General features: G+C 33.2%; 1 protein-coding gene across 3 annotated transcripts in view; it reads left to right on the forward strand.

Annotated features, from left to right (window-relative positions):
• Window positions 1-7,033: 7,033 nt before the first annotated feature.
• Window positions 7,034-18,026, forward strand: part of LOC145562669 (pyridoxal reductase, chloroplastic-like) — a 39,232-nt gene continuing 28,239 nt past the window's right edge. Inside the window, exons 1-2 of one of the 3 annotated variants that reach the window (XM_081623034.1) lie at window positions 7,034-7,374; window positions 7,471-7,699. In XM_081623034.1, coding sequence (XP_081479160.1) covers window positions 7,243-7,374; window positions 7,471-7,699 — 361 coding nt within the window. In that variant the 5' untranslated portion in view covers window positions 7,034-7,242. The remainder of the gene's footprint in view (window positions 7,375-7,470; window positions 7,700-18,026) is intronic. The other 2 variants (XR_014094429.1, XM_081623035.1) reach the window with 2 other exon arrangements.

An 18,026-nucleotide genomic window follows, 5' to 3' on the forward strand; every position in this document is an offset into this window, starting at 1 on the left:
TTACAAATTGGTGTATAAATAAAGAAAAAAGGGCCATTTTTTGTTTCCATTTTTTCTCCGGTCACACTCTTCGTCGTGGGCTTTTTTAGTCCTCTCATCCTGGATCAGAAATTATACATTGGAAGGTATGTTTACACATATACTAAAATTTATCTCATTTTTTAATTTATGTATTTTAATTGTTAATTGTAAATTTCTTATTTATAGCAAACTAATCATCTAAAATTAATATTTTGCAGCTTCATGGGGGCCATAATAACTGTTGGTGGCGTTTACATTGTCCTGTGGGCTAAAAATAAGGAAGAAGCTGATCAAAGTGATTTGGAAGTTTAGGAATTGAAATCTCGAATTTATTTAGTTTTGGTACTTTAATGTAATTTAGAGATGTATTTTAGGCCCCGAAATCATGAGGATATGTTTTTATTTGGTGAATGTCTGCATAACCTTTGTTCTTAGAATAGATCCCAAGGAGTGCCTAAAAGTTATTATTGACTTAGCATTAGTGTTATATTAGACACAAAAGAGAGTAGAACGAACAAACATTAATGGAATGAATGCATTGTCAAGTTGTGTTGTATAAGCATCAAGCAAGCCACTTGCTATCACCAACAAGAGAAGTAATAAGCTCCAATTCTTCACAATTTTTCAATCACTCAATTAGCAAATCTGGTATGGTTATTACTTATTAGTACTTTAGTAGGTCCACGCATTGTCAAAGATTGATTAATAACAGCTTATCTTCTTTTTTTTTATTTTTTTTATTTTTTTTGTGTGTGTTCTCACCTAATTCAATCCATTGGGCTAATCCAGATTTGGGGTTTTAGTTTGGGTGGTTAGGTTATTATCCCCTCCCAATTGTTGTTGTGGCCTTGTGGAGGATCGAACTCGAAGTCCTTCATACCAAGTACAACTCCAATTACCATTGCACCAACAAAGCAACAACCAATTGGTATAAGTGTTTCATAGCTTATCTTGTAACCTTATTAACAATACAAAATCAATACAAACTAGTATGTATCCAATAATCCAACATATGCAAGAAGCCGAGAAGCGGGAGGAGAAAAGAGCACTGAAAGAATCTGATCAAAACATTGGGCTTAAAATATTTGGGGTCCTTTTTTTTTTTTTTACAAAAATATTTGGGCCTTGTTTTAGATATATAATAAAAACTTGCGTGTAAATCTATCTATACTTTATTTGGGGCCTTTTCCTCAAGAAAAAAAAAAAAAAAAAACTTTGGTCTCTAAAATTTTTGGGGCCTTCTTTTAGACATATAAGCTTGCATGTTGAAAATTTAGAGGTGCCGGGCCGAGTTCTTCATATCTTGTATTCAAATCGGAAAAAAAAAATAGCAGGCTTTTTGGGCTTTAACAAAAAAAATGAGTTTTTAGGCTTGCTCAAGCCTGTTCTATTTTCGGATCAAATTAACAGGTCGTACCGACGTTAATCACCTCTACAAAAACTGTACTTTTTATTTATTTTATATTTTAAAAAGTGATTTAAAAATGTTTATGTTTATGTGACACCCTCGCTACGTCATCTTTCAGTTATGAGCATATTCTAGTAAAAAATGTTTATCACGATATTTATACTCATAAATCACAACCACTATAATAATATGCATTAGAAGTCTTACCATCTCATCTATTAATTAGTTATACTTTTATACTCAACTCATAAATTTATATATCGACTGGAAATCAAAAATATAATAAAGAATTAACCAATCTATTTAATTACAAGTGTTCAAAGTTACAACCCGGGGCCACACACTAGTTAAGCTTCATACTCCGGATATTTTTTGGATGGTAATAAGGAGAGTGATCCTATCAGGCTAGAATTCTTTCACAGGTCCTTTCAGTCTGAGTTAGTGAGCTAGATACTTTAAAGTAAGGGGGAAGAATAAAGGAATCTCCTAATCCCCCCCCCCCAAAAAAAAGTGTCTCTAGTTGAGTTTGTTCCGCTCCAAAGTGCATCTAGAGAAAGGGAATATCAATGAAGAGGTTGTCATGTTGTGGGATCAAACTTCACAACATTATTACATATTATTAAATTTTCTTTATTGTCCTATTTAAATAACGAGATCTTGTTTGTGTATGTGAATGATAATTACATATTATGAATTGATATTGAAACCTAAAATATTTTGAAATATTAGTTGATTTTTGTTAATCTATGATGTTCTAATATGAAATATGTAAAGCAATTATATATTCTTTACTAATGTCATACTACTATAAACTTTGTATTAGGAGCTATTAATAGTTCAAGGAAAAATAGCAATATATACATGCGATAATTTTAAAAATAATTTACACTTACTATTTGATACAATATCACTAAACGCATACAATGATGAGAAAAAATAATTGAGTTAAGCATAAAAGAAGGACCTTATTTTTCATATTTTTCACAAGGACCTCTCACTTTTTTTTTTTTCACCTTTAAGGACCTAACATTTACTTTTCGATAACAATTAACAACAGTTAACCCAAGTTGAGTTAAGCCTTGGTTAATTGAACACATATACCCCACGTTTTTCTTCCTCACTATTTCTCTCTCCTCTTCCTAAACCCCTTCTCCTCTGTTTTTTTTTTAATTATTATTTATTTATTTATTTTTAATTCACAACTTTGTTTTTCATTTTAACTTTCAATCTTTCATTGCTTTATTTATGGGTAGCAGAATTTATTGCCTGTCTTTGATTCTTCAATCTTCATTAATAACTTTTCAATTCTTTCGACCGTTTGTAAACTAATTGAAAAAAAATAAGTAAATTTTGTGAAAAACTACCTGTTATAGTCCAGAATTTGCGAGAAACTACCTATTAAAAAAATGTTGTAATTGACTACCTAATTTTTGAAAAATGTTGTAATTTACTACCTTAGGCCGGAATATGAAATTTGACCAAAATTGTCCGCGTTGACTATACTCGAGGATTCTATCAAGTGAATATCTCCCAATTCTCGAGGATAAGATTACATTAATAAAATCCTCGAGTAAAGTTAGAAATTCAAAAAAAATAAATAATTAAAAAAATTTAAGACAATGACCATCAATCTGTTCATCATTGAAGAGAGACTGGATGTTCTTGTTTGCTTATGAATCCTTGTACATTACTGGCATAAATTTTAATGTCCTTAGACTCCTCACTAAACAAGGCTGCTAATCTTAATCTTCATTGTTTGACCAATCAGGAAAAAGAATTTTATTGAAGGTTCAAAGTCTTCAGTCTTCACATTATTGTGAAACCAATAAACCAAATTATATGGATGTCATAATCTGCAGGTTTATCAGCTAGCAAAGAAGACTTGCATTTTGATGTCAAAAGCAGAAACTTGGAGATTGTTGTGGGATGTCTCTTCAAAATCATCTGTCATCTGATTGTGTGTTTTGTTAATGCAGTAAGCACTAAATAACATGATAGTTACCCAGATATTTAGAATTCATAGCTTAAAGGCAATTATGGAGTAAACTTGAATCAGTATTTTGTATACCAGTATATGTATTCATTCATCTTACAACTTGATTTTTATTACAGTCTCAGGTATTAATCGTACCATAAATTATTTTCTACAGATTCAAGAAGGCTTTCAGCCTTGTATAAATAAGTATTTCATAAGAGTAATGAAAATTTTATTTGAGTTTATTTTAATTGTTACATCTTGCAAACTACTGCCCGTCCATTCACCCCACTAGCACAATTCATGCTAGCAAGATCCATGGTCTGGATGGAAGTCCCTTCCTGACCGTCGTAAAACCTTGAAGCCAAACAATCAGTGGCAAAAATGCTACTACTTGTATACTCCTTGTCTCCTCCCATAATTGGCAGGCTACTCCCATTTCCACTCGACTCACGTAATCAACTAATCATCCCTATAAGTTTTTCCTAACACACCATCAACCCTGTTAGTCAATGAATAGAATTTGAATCCAAGGTCAAGATGAGCATAGCAATCCTCATCGGTTATGTCATATTGTGTTTGCCTACCCTTCACTTCCTCTTTGAAATGTATTGTTGCATGCTTTACTCATTGCTAATACATTTCATCTCACTAAAGCATAACTCAAGGCACATATATATGCAAGATGGTGCTTCTCCATCAAGTTTTCCACCTACATGCATTTGATGCAATCTACCACCTCCAACTCTTTGGACTTTAAGACCACCTAAAGCCTACTAAAGAAATCAAGAAAGTCAAGAAGGAAATCTCAAATTGCTGAACAAAATCAATCGTCACTTATTTCATTATCCTTTTCATTTTACTACAATAATTATTATTACTAACAATACTAATCATACTCGGCTAATAAGTGATTTGGGGAGATTAACCCAACAAAACTTACTTCTACTGTTACCGATGTAATGTAATTAGTGTGGCGTTAGCAATTGTGGTGTAACATATATGCAATACAAGTAATCAGGTATGCATTGTATATAATTTAGTGGGCATTGCTAAGCTTTGTATATGGTTTTGCTAAGCTTTGTATATGGCCTTTAGTTATTATGTGTGTTAACCTTTATTTTTTTGGTAAATGAGGCAAAAAGTATGGTATTCTTTCAAGAACAGTGGAGGATCAGTGCTCTAATTGTAACAAATGGGGTCATTCACTGTATATTATTTACACTCATCATAAACAAGGGTCGATTGCCTTACACATGGGTCTTCAACGCTAATGATTGTCTAGATTTGATTTGGCAGATCATACTATTTGCGATAATTATTACTATAAACTTTTGTGCGAAAAAATTAAGTAAAATATCTATTTATTTATTTATTTTGGAGGAAAAGTAAAATAAATTTTTAAAGTAACTATGTCTAAATATTTTTCATTATTAATTCTATTTTTTTTTATAGGAGGTATTCGGATTGGAAATAAATATGGTCATTACATATTGATGTATCAAGAAAACATGACCATTTTTTGTTTCCATTTTTGGTCTGGTTACTCTCTATGTTGTAGCCTTTTCCCGCCCTCTCATCCTAGATGAGATATTATAAATGGAAGGTATATATATATATGGTCATTACAAATTTGGTTGATAATACTATTTGCGAATTATTATTATTTATTTTTGTGTGAAAAAGTTCAAGTATAATAAATTATTAAAGTAACTATATCTAAATATATTTAATTATTTTTCTATTTTTTTTATAGGAGGTATATTTGGATTGAAATAAATATGTTTATTACAAATTGGTGTATCAAGCAAAAAGTAAGGACCCTTTTTTGTTTCCATTTTTGGTCCGGTTACACTATTTGTTGTAGCCTTTTTAGCCCTCTCATCCTAAATGAGATATTATATATCGGAAGGTATATATATACTACTACTATCTATATCATTTTTTATATTTTCTAATTATTGTAAATTTCTTATATATAACTACTTTTTTTTTTTTTATGCAGTGTCATAGAAGCGATAATAATTGTTGGCGGCGTGTACTTAGTTTTGTGGGATAAAAATAAGAAAGAGGTTTATCAGAATGATTTTGAATGATTAGTTTAGGAATTGAAACTGTAGCCTGTTCAAACGAAGAAATGTGTTTTATGAAACTATTAAAAAATTAATTAACTTATTTTTAACATGTAATTAATTGTATTGTTACTCTGTATTTAAAGAGTGAAGGACCTAAATTATTTTTAACTCACTTTTATTGAATGAATTAGTAGCACCAATGTGTAATTAATTAGTTGCTCTATTTGTAATCATGAAATTTTAAAATGGTACGGATAAATAAGCAGCATGTATGTAGATAATTAAGAGTATCCTCAATCTATACTCTCATTTTCTCAAACTCTCTACCAATATGAGCATCTTTATGGGCTACTACATTTCTTCATCTACATATATGTAAAAAGGAAAATTGAGAACAACAAAGGCTTGCTAAGTGGAAATATCACTCACAATATATCCAAAACCAAGTTTTCCTGTTTCAATCAAATAAGAAAAAAGCTTAGGGTATGTTTTGTTCACCGACCATAAAATGTTTTCCTTTAAAAACTTGAATGACATGCATACGCATATATATCACGCATTAATTCCACAAGAATAAAATAAAATGATATGTACAATATGTGTGCAATATATGTGCATTATGAGTATATATATATATAATTTAACGCTTGTTTATGTTTTGGTGATTTTAGTAAATCCTACCCAGTGATATGATTGAAAAAGCAACAACCATTTAACAGTGATTTTATATATTGATTTTTGGGTAAACATACTTGTTCTTTGTTGTGCCCCTTGTCTTACAAATATCACCCTTTTCTACGTCTCTCATTGAATTGAGGCCACCTCCGTAGACAACAATAGCTAGACTTGGGTTTAGTGGTTCCCAAGAATTGTATGTAAAAAGGGACATCCACAAGAACCCTAAGCATCTTTATAAACATTAAACTACCAAAAAAAACCCTAAGCATCTTTATAAACATTAAACACCACTAACCACCTTATAAACAACCCCAAACATCTTGACAAAACCCCTTAATACCCTAAAACAAACCAATAGAGAGAGAAGAGAGTTGGTAGCGGTTTTCCCCTTTTCATACCTCTAATTGAAAACCTAAATTAAGGTAAATAAAAAAAAATGAGGAAATTAACAATCAAGTTCATTAATTTTAACAACTTAACTGCCTCAAAATTAGGTTAATTGAGGTTTTTTGCAGCAATTTGAGCAAAAGAAGGGAGTTTACCCCTTCAATTGATCGAAGGTTGCTAGGAACAATAGAGGAGAGAGAAAGTCTAAATAGAGGGGATAGGGGAAAAAAAGAAAGAAAGGGGTTTTTTCAGGTGGGTGGTAATGGAAGGTAGGTTTTTTCAGGTGGCTGTGATGACATTTGGGGTTGGCTAGGTGGTTATGAGGAGAGGGAAAGAATAAAGGAAAGGTGGGTTTTAATTCTGAGCGAACATGTGACCCTCTTGTGAGGGTCAACGTCGAAAAATCAGATCAATCTCATAAAACTAACCTAAGGTGTTATTATCTCACAAAAAAAATTATAAGCTGATTTTTCACAACAAAAGTGTTTTAAAAGATGTTTTTTAACCCCTTTTTTTTTATAAAAAAAAAAGTGATTTTTTTAACAAATTTTCCTTTTATTTACTCCCTATTTTTAATTTTTATCTCATTCCATTCCGACTTTTAATGATCTCAATCCTAATTCTCAACGGCTCATCTTTTCTATCCTCAATTTCCCACCACATAGTCATACATACTTGGCAAGAAGAAGAAAACAACAATGGCACTCTGTAGTCACTCCACACTAACAGCATCAGCAGCAAAGATTCACACCAGATGTTTCAGCGCTTCAAAAGAAACCAACCTTTCAAAACCCTCTTTGAAGCTTCCCCTTTTCTGGCCATGGCAAAAGGTAACTTCTAATCTAACTCTTTAATCATTCAGACCCACCAAGTGTTTGATTAAATGCCTAAGAGAATTTTATTTTCCATTTTTCTATGAAATCTAGGTCAAAGTGGGCCCTCTTAGTGTTTCTCCAATGGGGTTTGGTACCTGGGCATGGGGGAATCAACTCTTGTGGGGTTACCAAGAATCAATGGACGATGAGCTTCAACAGGTTTTCAATCTTGCTGTTGATAATGGCATCAATCTTTTTGATACTGCTGATTCTTATGGAACTGGGAAATTAAATGGGCAAAGTGAGAAGCTTTTGGGCAAATTTATTCGTGAATATAAAGGTAAGTTTGTTTATGTTTTACATTCTTCTTGTTGGGGTTTGCCCATTTATGTGGATGCTTTAATTGCATTTGTTTTCGATGGGACTCGATAATATCTACGAGAATGTTGTGCATTGAAAGATTATGTGGTTATATTGATGTTATATCAGTGCTAAAATGAAGAAAAATCTGTGTGTATGCAATATTATGGATATGATGCATCCCTTTGAGATCATCAGCTTACCACAGGATTGAATGAGGATATTGCTAATTGTGTTTCGAAACTTAACCGGAGAAGGCCCTGGAAGCCCACCTGCTTGCTATGACAATGGGCCAGCTTGCACTTGCAATTAGATAGGAGTATCATACAAAAATGATGTCGTATAGTTTGAAGTTGAGGCTCTATGGAAGGCATAGAAAACTTGTAATTATGCAAGTGAAAACGGGGATTGATTGAATTGGTGCTGTTAAAGGTTAGATAAGGAAGTTGCATGACATACTAGTATGTTAAAGCCACACTTGTATGTGATATTCGTATATCTCATAAATCATCAGTGATTTTTTCAGGATGATGTGGGAATAATCAATATAAATAAGATCAGTCATACTATAATGTAGACACAAGAAATCTTTAATGTATTGAATAGACCATTTAAAGGTTGCTGGAAAGTTGTATCTATTTCATTGAAGAATGACTAGAGTTTGCAATTGGCTTGTTTTTAGTCCCCACTTTAGGCATTTTCTTAATTATACAGGGAGGATTTGAGTCATTTGACATACATGAAACACACTGCTCTTGGGAGAAAATTTACAAACCATGATAAAGCCTATCAAGAGGGGGGAAACTCATCAATTGTGAGATAAAATTACCTAGTAATCATTAGCTTATAAATCAAGTAAATTTATGCTGAAATCAAAAAAAGAAACTAGTAAGTTATGTCACCAAAGTAGCTGATAGAAGCCCAAAGTAACCTGGAATAGAAGCCTTCAAGGAGATAGAAAACAACTAGGGTGTTTCTAAAGGAAATTTCACAAGATACCACTTTTATGTTTGCAAAATACACAAGTTACTCATCATATTTTACTTAATGTAGTATATAATCCTACTTATAAATCATGCAAAATGCATGACAAAACGTGACTATCTATTTGCATTATTTATCTTTTTTGAAATAAATCTATATGCATTCTATGTTACTTGGACTCTTCATTTTACTTTAAGTACCCGTGTTGGACCCTCGACACTCAAACATGGGTAGGACACTTCATTTTAGTTCAAAATTATGTAAATTGTTCCTTGAGTAGCCGTGTTGGACTCTTGGACACGTACCCATGGCTATCCGAGTCCGAGTATCATATTATGCATTAATTATTTTATTTGAAACAAATCTATATGCATTATTTGATAGAAATGAAAATTAAATATTAAATTTATAGTCAGATGTGTGTCACACCACTAACTTGATAGTTTAACTTATTCCGCATCATTATTAATTGATAGAAGTTTGTATATGTATGTGTAAATTTTGATAGTAGAGGGGGTGTATAAGCATTGGTGCACAAAGCTAGAACATGAAGTATATCCTGTGAATAATGTGAACTTATTCATGAAATCTCTCTGTTTTGAACATTGTGTTCATGTACAATGCAATTTCGTCTTTTAATATGCCATGGATTGTTACAGTATTGTTGTCTTTACATTAATTAATATTTGAATTTTAAATCTGATAACTCCCCAAAGTAATTAGGTCACTTCATAAGGTTAGTGATTTAGTGAATGGACTAAATGAGCATAGATGTATTAAACAGAATCAATCAAGATATATATATATATATATATATATATATATATATATATATATATATATATATATATATATATATATATATATATATATATATCTTCGTGGGTTAGATTATTTGATTGACAAAGAAAAAAACATCAATCAATCAATCAATCAATCAATCAAAGCCTTAATCCCAAAAGTGGGGTCGGCTAACATGAACCAAATTTGATTATTCCGTGTAGTCATCAACATAAATCTTTCTCCTCCATCCCTTACGATCCAAAACTTCATCCTCACGTAAATCCATGCACTTCATATCCTTCCTCACTCCTTCCAACCAAGTCATCTTTGGTCTCCCTCTTCCTCGTTTAATCCCTCCATGGTCCCACTCTTCCACTCTTCGCACCGGTGCACCCTCGGGTCTCCGTCTTACATGTCCAAACCAACGCAGACGATTTTCCCTTAATTTATCTACAATGCCCGCCACACCTACTTTCTTGCGAATAACCTCATTTCTGATTCTATCTCTTAAAGTGTTTCCACACATCCACCTTAACATGCGCATTTCCGTAACCTCCATCTTTTTAATATGCTCTTTCTTAGAAGCCCAACATTCTGTACCATAGAGCAACACTGGTCTTATGGCAGTCCTGTAGAATTTTCCCTTCAACTTTAAGGGAATGCTGCGGTCGCATAACACTCCCGTGGCCGCTCTCCATTTAAGCCACCCTGACTTAATCCTGTGGGTCACGTCTTGATCAATGTCACCATTCTTCTGGATGATCGACCCTAGGTACTTAAAACATTCACTCATGGTCAAATCCTTTCCATCCAAACTCACCACTTCATTGCTTGTCCCCCTCTGAGTGCCAAAACGACATACCAAATATTCAGTCTTACTCCGACTTAGCTTAAACCCTCTAGATTCCAACCTTTGCCTCCATTGCTCCAACTTGACATTAACCCCATCCTTAGTCTCATCCACCAAAACGATATCATCTGCGAACAGCATACACCATGGAACCTCATCTTGAATTGGTCTAGTTAATTCATCTAGAACCGTTGCAAAAAGAAAAGGGCTTAATGCAGACCCTTGATGCAATCCGATTGTAATAGGGAAATCTTTTGTCAACCCTCCGCATGTCCTCACATTTGTTGACACATCCCGATACATATCCTTAACTAGGTCTACATACCTTCGTGGGATACCTTTCTTCAACATTGCCCACCAAAGTATCTCTCTTGGCACCTTGTCATATGCCTTCTCTAAATCAATAAAGACCATATGAAGATCTTTCTTCTTTACCCTATAAAACTCCATCATTTGTCTTATCAAATGGATTGCCTCCATAGTAGATCTCCCAGGCATAAAACCAAATTGGTTATCTGAAATGCTTGTGCATGCCCTCAACCTTTGTTCAATCACCCTTTCCCACAACTTCATAGTATGGCTCATAAGCTTAATTCCTCGATAGTTAGAACAATCTTGAGCGTCTCCTTTGTTTTTATAAACCGGGACCAAGGTGCTCTTCCTCCAATCTTGTGGGATCCTTGTAGCCGTCCATATCTTGTTGAAAAGGTTTGTTAACCAATCAATACCAATCTTACCCAAACACCTCCACACCTCTATCGGTACCCCATCAGGGCCAACCGCCTTCTTAGGTTTCATCTTCCTCAGAAAATTTAAGACTCGACCAATGATGAAAATTCATTTTCAAAACATCTTTCATGGCCGGTGATATGCTTTCTATCTATCTACTATTATTAAAATGGAATGGACTAAAAGCTAAACATAAATATAATACACTTAGCATGTTAAAAATGAGGTTTAATGTTAAAGTTTCAACTATTCCAAATTTCCAATAAAATATCATTAACAAAAATATAGATAAATAAATAAATAGCTACAGAAAAGAAAAACTAAATCAAAGGGGAAGGAAGTCCTTGGTTCCCAAATGATGTGATGAATAAAATTGTTCTTCACTCCCACAATTAACCCTCAAAATATATTCATTTATCTTTCTCAAATATATCTTCCCAAACCCTCCCTTCCCCTAATTTTTCCCCTTGGTCCCAATATTCCTGCTTATGAATTGAATATTTCCTATCATCTAGGAAAGAGGAATTATAAGGAGAGCAAGTACACTATAAATCTTTAGTGTTAATCGTCTAATGGTTAATTATTAGCTGAGTTTTTCTTTCTACCATCTTTGCACAAGGAATTATTTTCAAGATAAGAGAAATATAAAGATTTCTAGTATTATAGAACTGAATAATTTTTCTTTCTATCATTTAGCAAAGAGGAATTGTTAAAAGGGTAAGAACACTATATTGTTTTCTTAGTCATTTAGTTGTCTATAGGATTAACAAGCTAAGTTAAAAACGATTACTCCAAACTCTCAAGATAGAAAACATATACAGTAGTTGTACAAGTCGTATAGGATTACTAGAGACATTGATTGGTGAGATAGTGGCTGCCTACCTATATGAAAAGACTAGACTGCCATGCATCGAGTACTCGTTCATTCAGTTGTATTGTGGACCCAATAATTGATTTGTGAATTGTGAATTGTGAGTGAGTGGAAGGCACTATCCACCTAGCCCCCAAGTGGCCCCCCTCTCGGAGTAGGACACCCTTAAAGATGCTTCAATCATTCAAATACACAAGCAAACATTCTTCATCATCATTTGAAATTGGCATTTAGCTAGCCTCACACGCATTCTTGCTTAAACTTACCCAAACAAACATCATTTTACATGCTTTCAGTGTTCTCATGTTCTATTCTCAAGTACAATTAAGACTACCAGATGAAGCTAGACTTCGTGATCAAGTACTCCCTCTATCTACAATTAATTATCACGTCAATAGTGTAATTTAAACAAGTAATATGACAACTAAATTCTGATACAAGTAATATCATTATAGAACATCAATAACATCATAGATCAGCATTATACTTTCATCAAAATGATGCTTAAATTCGGTTTGACGGGCAAACAACTCTGCATGCCCCAAGGGATGCAATTATACTTATGGCATAAAAATAGTCATCCCACTGTCCAATAAGAGGAATTTGGTTCTAAGGAATTCTCAACTCTATATTAGCAGCCTAATGATAAGTTTCTACATGAAAGTTGAGTGTGTATTAGAATGTGGCTTTTAACACAGCAAACAGGCATATTCCAAGAAACCAAATCTATGAATAATTCTTGTTTGGTTAGCTAGAAATTCCATGGACCCACTTAGCCAATATCAAAACATAAAGAGACAAGGATAGGTCATTCAACATGGGAACTTCAAGTGGGGGATTCAAACTGACAAAAAAGCAAAAAAATGGACAAGATCCTTTCTCCTGCAGGGTACCACAAGATCATGTCTCTGAGCAAAGTTTTAGCATGTGGATTCATCTTAATTGGAGAGACTAATAGGGAGAGGGATATTTTTTTTTCAAAAAAAAAAGTGACATTCAGCTAAAATATGAATGTGATGGGGTTCTAAGACAAAGAATTTCTAGTGACATTCTATAGATGCCCTCCCATCAAAATTTCTTGGACCAAGATTAGATTTGATGCATATATATCTGGGAATTTGCATTTTTACTCAGGCTTTGGTGGTACAATAAAATTAATAATAATAAAGTTTGCCTTAAAAAAATATGTTAACTGATGATCTATCTTATTTGTTGAAGATCCCAACCAAAATCGACTAATATATGAACTCTCTACTACCAAGATTAGATTTGGTCCATTATAACAGAGGAATCTGCACAGAAACAGGGTTTTTTATGTAAATTAATCAGCATCACGAGCTAAGCTAAATTTGCTTTGGTTTGAAGATCCCAACCAACATTATGGGGCAAAAAGAAGATGAAACGTTGATCCATGAAAAAATTCCCTAGTAACATGACATGTGACCTTGGGTACATTCCTAGGCAACATGTCATTTTAAAATAGATATCATTGTAAAATACTATGGTGCATGATGATTCTTTTTAGGACCTAGTAAAGTGGAGGAAGAACAGTCAAAATTAACCACTATGGTCATTGTTTTAACAAATGACTCTCCTTTTACAAGAAAATTCTGAACAGCATTGGTTGTTCCCTAGTCTGATTATTATCATGCAGTAGAAGTTTCTACATAAATATTGTCAGTAAGTGCTAAGTTTTAAGGAAAAATGTTGTGAATGTCTTGATTTGGCTTAGGTCCAAAACTTAACTAAACATAAATACTTGTATATATTTTTTGTTTTAAAAAAAAAGGTAAATTAATTCTCCCTTCCGCCAACAAATAATAGTTATGTACAATTATCATGACTCGCAATGACAATGTAGAGAATGTGAATATTACAACATAAACTAAGCATAATTTCATAACCCAAATTGGAGCATGCTACACAAGGAGCATTCAAATGCATATGCAAACAAAAAAATAATCATTTATTTTGGTTTTGGATTATCCACAAGGTTAAACAGAATTTCTATAAATAGAAAAGAATAAAATTAGCTTGAAGTACCTCATTATTCACTAGACAGCATGTAGTAGCAGAACCCACAATTTGGTAGATAATGAATCAACTTAGAGTCTTGGAGATGTGCCATTTTTCAAACAATATTAGTCCAAGCATAATTATTGCCCTGGGATCTACCAAAGAAAATAAAGGAAATAAAGTCATCATACTGCTGGATTGTCTATACCTTATCTGAAATGAAACGGCATATCCAGTTAAAACACACTTCAAATCAAAACTGCACAAAAATAATACTCCGTACTAGCTAAGCTTCGTGCCAAGAAATTAAAGCATACCTAGCTAGATATTAGGACACTCATCAATCAATTCTTAAACATTCAAGAATATACATATACATTTTCTCATAAACATGTTAAGAAACCTGTCCGAAGTAAACTTGGACAACATAATATGTGTTTCCTGAGGATTATTGAACCCAAAATCTCAAAGCAACAAAGCCTAGGAGAAAAAATAAAGAATTTCCAGGCAAATTCTCTTTAGTGCATGGAGGTATGTACTACAAGGACAGAGTTTTATTTATTTTTAACTTAAATTGTGCCAAAAGGAGGGCAACATTCGAGAACATGAAAGATACAAGCTAGAAGCCGGAAAGACTGTAAAAAAGAACTAATATAACAACGCCCTGTTGTTGTACTGAAGCACTTAAATTTTAACTTCAAGGTATGAAATTTAAGGCTCACGCCTATAAAAAATAGAAGGATCAGAGGAGCTCACTCTAAAAGGGGAAAGATGGTTAGATCCATGGACGAGCTAATGCAGAAACAACTGGAACTAATAAAAAAAAATGGACTATGTATCTTGCTGGTGCACAACCTTTAATTGTGTTCTTTCAGTTGTATCAGATAGATTCTAAGTACACCGTATGTAATAAAAAGCCTCATTTTCAAGAACATTCTTTACATCCATATGATAAAAGAAGCTGCAGATGTTTATGTTCCTTTCCAGTTCAAAAATTATCGTAGAATGAAATGGTTGTGTAAATGGTGAGTATGTACCAGTTGAGTTCTGTTTCCCTTTTTCTTGGTAATTACTAATTAATACGGCCAAATTAAGAATTTTGTAGAGCCTTATCTTAATTTAAGGCATCCAAATGACATCAGTTCATGAGCATCAAAGAAATGAACCTATATACCAATACTATAGGCCAATAGAACTAAATATGAATTAGACATTTTTTAAACACTAAACAATTTGAAAAATCAGTTTAACTGTTACAAAACAAAAGATGGAATGAATAACACTGTGTTTGGCTTAGTGTGGATGTGTGTGATTAAAAGCATGAAGACAGCATCCTATACTTCCAAAGTCAGAAGTTAATTCAAAAACACCAAATAATTAGACTCTTTGCTTAGATTCTAAGAAAATCACAATAAAATCTATCATCCCAGCACAAATGCACAATTAGTGGATAAACAATAACTTGAAAATTTGGAGTTCGATAGTTAATCAATTCAGGTTAATTAAGTTCAAAAAACAGTGATTCAGTGCCATTCCTACAGAACTCTTAACCCCAAAAAAGCACCAATTATGCAGTGACTGAATCCACTACAGAGCATTGATCAAAGTCGCATCACCCCATTCAGAACATATCATGAGCTAGAGACATAATAATCAAACACCAAAAAAAAGAAATGCACTAAAAAGTAGTCTTATTTGCGCTAAGAACATTCAAATACACTACAAAATTATACTGTCAATCATCCAACAGGTACACTTAAGCAGTTAGGCAACCCTTCTACAGACTGCAAAAGAAAGGACAGTCTACTTCTCTGTTTCCATCACTTCTAAAAGAACAAATGTTTCTGATAAGCAATTGCATTTTTTTTTCTAGGCATACATGTTGCATCTGAAGAAATTTGATCATGTACATGCTCAACAATTCTTTCAGTCCACACAATACAAGTAACATGCACAGGCACATATTTCAAGGCATGAGCTAGTAGCTAGGAGACCAAAGCATGCATATGCAAATTATTTGACAATACATCAAATCTTGAAGATTGATTCCAAGATTCTATGTATTACAACATGATTGGGGTAGATTTTCAAGTTCTAAGTAGAGATATTTGGATAACATGCTCTAATTAGTACAGTATAAGTTATATACTCCCTCCTTCCTACTAAAATTGTCCCATATTCTAAAATGAATGTCCCATTGAGTTTGACCCATTCATTTGACGATATATTTTAAATACAAGGAAGAAAGAGAAGCCATTTTCGACAACTCATGCTTCATTATAAGATGGTTGGGCATCATTTGCCTACTCAATGAACACACATTTTACTACATTAGAATTTCACAAGTTTTCAATAGCTAACTTTGCAATCTTCACCCAACATATATTCCATCCAACAAACTAACCAAGAACACCTCAAATAAAGATTAATACTATGTACAAATGGTCCTTAACCCAATCATTAGTAGTCTCGCATTGGAAGTGAACACTCATAAATTAGATTCAACAACATACATCATAGGCCACAAATCATCTTCCTGCCAAGTCTTTAGATAATGAAACATTCATCTTAACAATGCATAAAATAAATCAACTGAATAAAAGCTAGCACAATGCAGTGATGCACAAAATTCAAAACACATCGATGATCAGAAATCAGTGCGGAGTATGAATTAGGGTTTTGGAATCGTTCAAATTAATCGATGCATTTCGAAACAATCAAATTGCTCAAACTGGTAATTAAAAGAGGAATTTTACCGGAAACTTACAAGAATTAAGATTTAATTTATGAAATTAAATGATAAATTTACGTTTTGGTGGAACTGACCTAATTCTGATGAAAGCTACGATTGATTCAAACCAATTCGCGGGTTTCTTCGGAAACGATAAAATATTTAATTTCCAAATAGAATTAGAAAAATGATTTGCCAAGTTAGAGAGACGATATCAGTAGCAAGACTAGGAACGGCGTCGTTTTAGATTTCTTTGTTTTTTCTAGGGAATTTTCTTTAGGTTCATCGAGTAAAGGGTTAAGGGCAATGAAAAGCCAGAAAAAATCATTTAGGGCTTACAGTGCGGTAGAAGTTGGGCTGTGGCCCAAGACATATCAGAGTTTATCAAGGGTCTTATTGTTATTGATGATAAGTACCAAGTAGATTAGGTACGTACTATTATACCAACCTACCATTGCATTGTTCCCTTTTTAATTTACATACTTCACCATTTTTTCATATACGTAGTTTTAGGACAAATTGGATAAAGTAATAAAATATTACAATGGGGTAAGTGGAAGTAAAAAAAATCTAAAATATAAGGACAAATTAGAAAATAACACCACAAAAAAGCCGAAATTTTAATTTTAACACCATCAAAAAAAAAATTATTATAACACCACAAAAAACTTAAAAACCTGATTTCACCACCAGTTATTAACGCCATCCAAAAAACCGTTACTGGCCCCACATTGTACACGTGTCAATTATATATTGGTTTAAAAAAAGGGATTAAAAAAAACCTAAACTCTTAACTCGGCCACCACCTTCACCACCGGCGCCGGTTCTCCCTGGCCCACCGTCTTCGCTCTAACGCACACTGCCGACTCCCCTTAGCCAACCAACGAAAACCAGGCCAACCCAACCCAGCTGCACCACCTGAACCACGCACCGCACCGTACCCAGCCTTAGCCCCGATTTGAAACACCTTTTTCTTGTTTCTTGTTTCTTGTTTCTTGTTTTCTGTTTTTGGTTTTTAGTTTTCAAAAAAACAGGAAACTAAAAACAAAAAATGATGTCAAACAAGCCCTAAGTTTTTTTTGTGGTGTTATAATAAAAACTTTTTTTTGGGTGGTGTTATAATCAAAAGTTTGGTTTTTTTGTGGTGTTATTTTCTAATTTTTTTAAAATATAATTACGTTGATTTTTTGTCCATTCCAAGCTCAATTTTGATTCTTAAGGAATAAAAATAACCCCTAAAACTGTGTGGCTGAATTTATATGTGGTTGGTCACACCGTGTGGCAAGACTTACTCGAGGTATTCGATCATAAATTATTTGAGGGATGTGGTCAGGAGTTATTCG

Source organism: Chenopodium album, chromosome 10 (assembly GCF_948465745.1).
Source record: "Chenopodium album chromosome 10, dcCheAlbu1.1, whole genome shotgun sequence".
Taxonomy (NCBI): domain Eukaryota; kingdom Viridiplantae; phylum Streptophyta; class Magnoliopsida; order Caryophyllales; family Amaranthaceae; genus Chenopodium; species Chenopodium album.